General features: G+C 42.0%; 1 protein-coding gene across 1 annotated transcript in view; it reads left to right on the forward strand.

The window, feature by feature from the left end:
- The window catches only part of ETNPPL (ethanolamine-phosphate phospho-lyase), a 34013-nt gene extending 26379 nt beyond the window's left edge, over positions 1-7634 (forward strand). The window contains exons 10-13 of the mRNA XM_085641380.1: positions 2173-2262; positions 3380-3510; positions 4330-4382; positions 6349-7634. Of these exons, the coding sequence (XP_085497506.1) occupies positions 2173-2262; positions 3380-3510; positions 4330-4382; positions 6349-6471 (397 nt within the window). The 3' untranslated portion in view covers positions 6472-7634. The remainder of the gene's footprint in view (positions 1-2172; positions 2263-3379; positions 3511-4329; positions 4383-6348) is intronic.
- The last annotated feature ends 1046 nt before the right edge of the window (positions 7635-8680 follow it).

Consider the following 8680-nt stretch of genomic DNA (forward strand, 5'->3'; position numbering starts at 1 on the left):
CTCCTTCATTTTTGGGCTTTCGTAGGTGCATTGGGGGGAAAAAAAGGTGAATTTCCAAACCCCAAGGTGTACAGATGCCAATGTAGTAGCTAGTTTCTAGGTTTCAAATTCACAGAGCAGCACTTTTTTAACTATCATTACAGGCAAAAGAGAGTTCAAGTGATATAATTCTGCATTGTCTTGACCAGCTGGAGTTATATTATGTATAGTTTTATTATAAAATAAAACTGGTCAAATTCCTCCCATAGCCATGGCATTTTGCGGTCCAATGTGATTACATCAAAACTACTTAACAATTTGGATCCAAAATCTGAAAATGCAACTATACATCTTTGGATGTTATTTTGAGTCTATAAAACTATTAATATCTATTGATCAACAATTATTCTGCCTCTCTGTGCTGCTGAGCTACTGACCAGTTTATAACTCCGCAAATTAATACGTTTTGTATCGTGTCACCCCCACCTTTTATTGCTACTGAACATATTAGCTTCACTTTGGTACAGTGTTTTTTCCCCAGAAGCTCTGGCTAATAACAGTGGTATGGGGATAAACATGTAATGAATACAGGCGCATATTATCAAGCACGGCGTTAAAATTATCGCTGCTTTAGCGGCAGAAAACTTCCGCTAAAGCGGCGATAATGGGCTTGATAATATGCCGCAGAGAATTCCCATAGAAGCCCATGTTGACACCAGAACATGGGCTTCTATGGTAATTCTCTGCGGCATAGATTTAACGCCGTTTCTTGATAATATGCCCCACAATGCTTAACCGTGATTTTAAAAATATTTTCCATGTGATCTGTGCCTATAGCATGCACTTTGTGTTGCATGTGCGTTCAGGTGCGCCTCTTCATATGTTCTTAGCCCTACACATACTTAACGTTATGTTAGTCTACAGCAGGGGTCTCCATCCATTTCAATAATAAGAGTAACTTTTGTTCAATGGCAATCATCGTGAGCTACTATTATTAGTGTTGTAAGGCTGACCGCATCAGACAAGATTACTTTACTGACCACCGTGTGCAGATTACCAGCAGTGATCACCTCAGTGTATCAGGAGGGTTACCAGCAGTAATGTAAGAAAGCTTTGTAAACTTAGAATGCCTTTTATATGGGTAATAGGTAGCCACTGCTGCAATGCCCCTGACACAAAGGCAATACTCTTAGTAATAAGGCTCCCCACAGACGTGATTTACAACTAAAATATCAGCTCTAGATACATTTTCGAAGTTCTGAAAAGACAAATTTTCGTCTCAAATACAGACATTTTAATTTTGGTATACATATATTAATTCAACCAAACAAAATGTTCAAATGCAGTAAGCTGATCTGCGCACAAGAGACTGAGGAGAGCTACTCATAGGTAGCTGGAGAGCTACCAGTAGCTCACAAGCTATGTGTTGGCGAAGCCTGGTCTACAGGTAGAAACACGAAAAGATTGCCTTCCTTTCCTTTTCATTATGTCAATAATTACTCTTCATTTGTCTTCCACTCCAATACACCTTTTGCAAATACTGCATGGATTGGGGCATTCCTCGTGCCTAATTCATTAGGGTGTACACTTGGATCACAGGCATTAGATGTTCCTTCTTACAGGTTTAGAAAATTCCAAACTCTGACTGCCGTCTTGGCTAAATTCTATTTTTTTGCATTGAATTTGCATTGTTACTCCTGAATAGTCTCAATCAATGAATCAAAGATATGTTTATTTAGACCAATGGCCTTTAAACAGAACAGGATAAAAATATGGTAACAAATACATATATAACAATAATTTCTATCTAATAGAACCATAAATAAATTATTCAGATAAAATATATATTTCAATAAAATCAGCAAACAATTCTGTAAAATACATCCATACTCTTACTTGTTTTCAATGAACACTGCACTATATTCTATTTTTTGCATTGCGTTTCAATTTGTTACTTCTGACTACTGCGTGCACCTAGGGTACAGAAATGTTGCCTACCGACATACGCCCTCCTGTCTCACACAAGTACATTGCCTGTTATGAACCACCATGTACACGTCCTTTACCACTTTTTCCAAGCACAACTCTATGATGAAGCACCCCAGCAAAATGTGTTCGATGCGCAATCTTGTCTGCGTGTACATGTGACTGCAGCCCATCCCTCGTGTAAACGTCTCATCTTCTCTTCTGCAGAGGCACTGGCCTGTTTGTTGGGGTGGATCTGGTGAAAGACCGGCAGAAGAGGACTCCCGCCACAGCTGAAGCTCAGCATGTCATATACAAGTAAGTATCTCTCTCTTCGAAAGGGGACCATGGAATAATCAGTGGGTTTTCTGTGACATTTCATCAGCCCTATATAGTTTTCCCGCCTTCAATTAGTCTACCTGGCAATTTGCATCGTAACCTTGTACGGTGCCATTTCTATACATTCTGTTGATTCAGACCAACTCTCCCTGGTATCAAGGCTCCACTGTGATGTATGTTTTACAGGCAGGGTATTGACCGGGGAAAGCATTTATTGTTTATGTTATGGTCTGTCACATTCAGCTATAAAAAACTTAAAACATTGTAAATGGCCAGCACCGAAGCAGCATTTCAATTCCTTTGAAGTTAGACCAGAGATGATGTGGAATACATTAACAACTGGGCCCTCATTCCCCAGCAGACCAGCGTGCTATAGGATGATCGCAGCTTTGCTCAGCTTTCTCAAAGAAACAGTCCTTGCTTTGGGTTTGAAATCTGGGAAGCCCCAGTGAATCAGGTTGCTATATTTTGAAACCCTCTGCAGAGGTTATCACCTAAGGATGTTGCCATGGGTTGAGGTGGTATTTGGCAGTGGCACCAGAGGAGATCATCTCCTCCTGGTTTAGATGGTAATAGTAAAGTGAGACCAAACTGATCCTCTCTAAAGCACTTTGGTAACAGGGCAATGTGCAAAGTGATTAGAACAAGTATATGTATTTTTTAAAACTGTTTTTATTTGCAACAAAAGTGCAACGGTGCATAGCATTGTTCAATCGTATTAGAACAAGTATATTTAAGTCTATCCAAGACTGTTGACCTTCAGGCATTTGCAGAGATGCAAACGAATTTTATTTTGAAAGAAAATGAAATGGAGCTTGGCAGGTTTTCCATGTGCAACCCCACTCTCCCCCCCCCCCCCCAACCTCCCCCCCCCCCTGACGCAATGCAGAAGCCAGCCAGTGCTTTTGCTTCGTAGTCCCACTGATTGTGTCAATGCTACCCACTTACTTACATTCTGGCATTGCTTGTTCAGTGAAGCTGACTTTCTCTTGCTTATGAACATGCTATTTTTATTGGCATCTCTGTGTTTAACTGCATTGTGTACAGCAAACGTTTTTTCCCTGTGCAAAAAACATTCTCTTGCCTTTCCAACCAGGCTAAAAGAGGAGGGAATCCTTTTGAGTGCAGATGGACCCTACAGAAACGTCCTCAAATTTAAACCACCTATGTGCTTCACCAAGGAAGATGTCAACCATGTGGTCAACAAAATTGATGAGATTCTTCAAGGTGTGTGTCAGGATTTATGTTGTATTTTACTATGTTTCAACATTCAGCAGCTGTGCCATGCCTTCCTCCTTAATTCCACAGAACCTGTTTGCCATTTTTCTGGGAGAAATCCGTGTGAGATTTTGTTCTGAGCTAGATTTGGTGGCCATATAGTAGGGCTGCCAAGAATGGTTAGAGATTGTGAATTGTCACAGCCTATTAAGTCATTCACCCTAAATGACATCACAGGAGTTACCAATGTCTGACCCATAAATCCCACTGACATCACAAACAGCATTATGACAGCTAACTGCAGTGGCATCCGAGGAAGCGCCATCCCCAGGTCATTAATGCTAATGACATCACAAAAAGTGATATGGAAGTGAATATATATATATCGAATGTAGAAGTAATTAAATAAAATGAATTTCACCTAAACAGATACAAATACACCAAATGTCAATAACATTCTTTCTACAATGTTTCTCACTCCATGCCCATATCTATCCCATAGCTCATAAGTATCTTGCCCTTAGCAAGTCTTGTCACTCACCTTTAACCATATCTAATGACCATATCTAATGCTCTACTCCCAATGCAGAAAGATCGAAGATATCGGGCATAAAGTCCCCAAAATTGTATTTCTACACATCACATGTTTCTTTGTCTCTTTTCTTGCCACAAACTCTGCAGCTCCAAGAAAAATGCTTATGTAGTTTATGTCACTGGTGTTGGCACCATCATTTGTAGGTGTAAAGTATAATACATACATCTGTTGCAAGAGTCGAGGGTGAAAGTTCAGCTTCCAGATAACTAATTTATAAATATTGACTGTTTCAGTTTTGGAAGAGGCAACAGGACTGCAGTCTGAAAGATCAGCTCATAAAAGAAAGGTGAGAAGCCAATAACTAAAGATGTACCTGTAAACATTGAAATGTAGATGATGTTAAATTAGTTCAGTCAAACGATGTATAACTGTTTTGCATGATGTAGTCAGTAGTAAACTCTTGTTTATAAGACGTTTATCAGGAATCAGCTCAAAGTAATAGAGTCGCATAAAAAGCAGACTCCGTCATTAAATTGCTGCCTCAGATTTTAATTTAATTCATTGTAGGTCATGGTACTCAAAAGCTTTCTCTCGGGGCCAAATTTACAGTGTAGTTTGTGGCCGAGGGCCGCACTGGTGGGGGCGGGGTCAGTGGGGGAGGGAGGTGGGGCTAGAGCATACAAAAAAGCGGTGCCCATGAGGTTGAACACAGGCCCCTGCAGTGGACGCATTCGTCCACTGAGCCCCCATACCCCTCTGTCTCCCTCTCTCTCTCTCTCCCTCCCTCTGTCTGTCTCCATCCCTCTGTCTGTCTCCATCCCTCTGTCTCCATCCCTCTGTCTCCCTCTGTCTGTCTCCCTCCCTCTGTCTTTCTCCCTCTCTGTCTCCCTCCCTCTCTGTCTCCCTGTCTCCCTCCCTCTCTGTCTCCTTCCCTCTCTGTCTCCCTCTCTCTCTTCCTTTCTCTCTCTTCCTTTCTCTCTCTTCCTTTCTCTCTTTGTTTCCCTCTCTCTCTGTCACCCTCCCTCTCTCTGTCTCCCTCTCTCTCTGTCCCCCCTCTATCTCTGTCTCCCTCTATCTCTGTCTCCCTCCCTCCCTCTGCCTTCCTCCCTCTCTCCATCTCCCTCTCTCCGTCTCCCTCTCTCTGTCTCCCTCTCTCTGTCTCCCTCCCTCTCTCTCCTTGTCTCTGTCTCCCTCTGTTTACCTCTCTCGGTCTCTCTGCCTCTCTGTCTCTGCCTCTATCTGTCTCTGTCCAAACAGGAAGCTTCCCAAAACGCCCTTTTAAAAGTCAGCTGTGAAAGCGCTTACAGCTGACTTTTAAAGGGCCTTTTGGGAACCTTTCCGAACTTGGGTGCCCTGATGTCGCAGAGGCCGGCAGTAAACACAGAAGATGGCCGCAGGAGCATAAGTGGTGAATAGCTCTTTAACCCCTTCAGTGCCCGCCCCTTTCCCCGCCCTGTGCCGGCCGTTTCATTAGCGGGCGGGGTTTGTGACGAGCTGGTCTCGTCATGGGCACAGCGCAACCGCGGCCCATGACGAGACCAGCTCGTCACGGGCATTGAAGAGGTTAATACGTATTCACTACTTATGCTCTTGCGGTCATCTTCTGTGTTTACTGCCGGCTGTGGAAACTGCAAGACAAGGTCCTTGGGCGTACTATGAGTACCGATCAGTTCCATGGCTGTATCAACCTACATATCACATGTTTAAATCATGACACGTCCTACCTGCAGAGCTTCGGTGCTGCATTTCTTGTGCAGCAAGCATCTTTTAAGCCCTAAATTAAAATGTAACATCAAACAGATTCATTACAGAGCAAAGTTATCAGAAGTCTCCATGTTCTAGTCTTGGCCTTTCCTTTTACAAATCATTGTTTTCAGATCTTGTAGTCCATTTGGTTTGATAGAAATGAACCAAAAACTAGACTCCCAGAAGGCATTAGGGTGTTAGATGGGGTAGTCCAGTTGAGTCAGCTGGAAGGAATCAATCCTAAAACTTCAATGCATTAGGCTGCCAGGGTTGTTAGTCCAATTGGTCCAGTTAAACTGAAGCAAGACTACAACTTTCCGAATACATTATGTTGTTAATGGAATCGCCCAGAACTGGAAAATGGTGTCCCTCATGGCATGCAGTAATCTGGTAATGCTACAAAAGAGTGATCTATGGGAAAAGGCACTGAGTACTCAAAATAGCCATAGTACGTGCACGTGTGCATACGTGTCCATTTTGAAAAGATCATGTTTTGAGGCAGATGTTGATGCTCTTGTTTAGCGGCTGTCATGACACTTGTTATTCATTGTAATTCCCTCTTGCAGACTTCAAAAGAAGCTTGCCCCGATGGCGAAACTGTGGCCCTTGCGAATGGTGCTGCCTGCAGGCAGAAACATGGATTCCACATGAACAGCTATGTAAAGCCTGGCAAAAGGATTAGAACATAAACAGCGGCTGCTGCTTCTTCGTAACAAGAATTGCCTGAGGATGAATGAGTGTAACGTTGATGAATGACTTGTGCGCATGAGAGAAAGTGATATATTTTTTTTACTATAATTGATATTTCAATAGAAGCTATTGAAAAGAAAATATTTCCATGTTTTAATGGAAAAGTTGATGAAGTAAATCTAGAAAACATCTTCAAATTGTACAGGGATTTCAAAATACCATCTGCATAGGAGCATACTGTATACGCTAATTGCGCTTTAAATTATATTGCATAACATAACGCATTGCGTAACATAACTTTATAGGTCTACCTCGCCCACATTGTCTTCTTTCTGATTTACAGCTCTGCCGCTTTGTGTCTTTTTTGCCCACTACTCTCTTTAAGAACAAAAGAAAAGGGCTGTCTGTCTGCTCAAAATGGCAGCAGCACAACTATTCTAATAAAGTTCTGCGGGATATTTTGGTGGGTGAATTTATATATTTTCAGTGGTTTACACGTTAAGGGCTTCCACGTGCTTACATTATAACAGAGAAAGAAAGGAAAGGGCCACAACAGATGAGAAACTATCGAAGCCTGGGAGGGGTAGTGGCGGGCGGCTGGTACGCAATAATGACATTCGTGAAAGTGCAGGTACTACGATCTTCTATTTACCCTGGATGATTTTACTGCACTAGAATTTCAACCAGGTCGAGGGATCAGGTAGCTTCAGGGGAAATGGAGCATGAGTAAGAGTAAAGAGGTGCAGACAATATAGTGCCAAGGCTGATGGAGGGGTGATGCGTTGCTCAAGAAAGAGCCATGTCGCCAAGCAGGTAGAAATTTACTAGCAGGAGCACCGTATGCTAAACAAAGAGAATGGCTCTTATCTCTCACACTTTGTTTCTTATTTGTATGGCCCTTCTGAAGCCTGTTTGTGGTGCATACTTTATGTTCTGTGTTGCACAGTAGATGATTTATTTATTCAATTGCTGCAACTGTATACAAGGGTGAACATGGTGTAGCTAAGGTTTTGACTTTTACTTCCATCACAAGTACAGTCTCATAAAGCAGTACGTGTGCTGAACTGCAATGCTTTGTTTACAGCAGTATAGTGCACTTCATTTATGTGACATTTCATGTATTGGATCTGAAGACTGACTAATAAATTTACAGTGCCTTGAATACAATGACGCCATGTGTTTATTTTGTTTATCTTAATGTGTTTATTCTGTGGTGTAACGAGGGATGGCTCTTTATGTTGCGAGAGCTGATCTCTGCAGACAAACGGGTTGACCACAGAGCAGTAAAATTATTTGCAACTGTTTGGTTCTAGGTACAAAAAATGTTCTTCACGACACATTCAAGTTTCACTATTTGTGTTAAATTGATAGACATAAATTTACACTTCCAATGCATGCGACTATAATCATCTTTGTAACTGTATGAAGAGAATTTAACTATGTATATATGTGTTTGAGGCATGTGTAGCTGTAGATACACATGCTGTGCATACTCCTGCCATCCTGTGTTGGGTCCAGATGTGTATAAGGCGCTTTTCTTCGAAGACTTCTTCTGGAGTCCCAAGGTAATGTGACTCCACCACTGGCTTGTGATGTTCATGGCCATCGGCTCCATTGTTAGATCTTTTCGCAGTCTGGTTCGGACGTGCGTTCCCATTCTCCGTATTGATGCTGTTGCAGTGTTCTTTTCAGCCTTCACAGTGCCTCTCCTTTCATTGTTTTGTCTTTGATCTCGTTTCCCATCTCTCTTATCAGGTCGACACCTACTGTTTCGTCTAGGGCGGACCTCTCTCTCTCTCACTTTCTAGCAGTGACAACAATACTAGAAAGAGATTTCATAACTGCATGAGAGCGGTTTGTGATTGGATGAACAATAACTTTCTGAAATTGAATTCAGCAAAGACCGAAGTTCTTTTGTTTGGCAATGACGTCTCCTTTTGGTCTCTGTAGTGGTTGTCTCAAGACCTGGTAAATCTTCCTACTCTGGTTAGGGAGGTAAAGAATCTGGGAGTTGTAGTCGACAACAGGCTTGCCTTTTGGGATCAAGTCAATTCGGTCATCTCCTCTGCATGCTACATCCTAAGGACAATAAAGAATCTTTTCATATATTCCTTAGGAGCTACAGAAAACAGTGGTACCGGCCCTAGTTCTATCTAGAATAGATTACTGCAATGGTCTCTATCTGAATATCCAACAGAGATTTTTAAA

Source organism: Triturus cristatus, chromosome 2_2 (genome assembly GCF_964204655.1).
Source record: "Triturus cristatus chromosome 2_2, aTriCri1.1, whole genome shotgun sequence".
Taxonomy (NCBI): domain Eukaryota; kingdom Metazoa; phylum Chordata; class Amphibia; order Caudata; family Salamandridae; genus Triturus; species Triturus cristatus.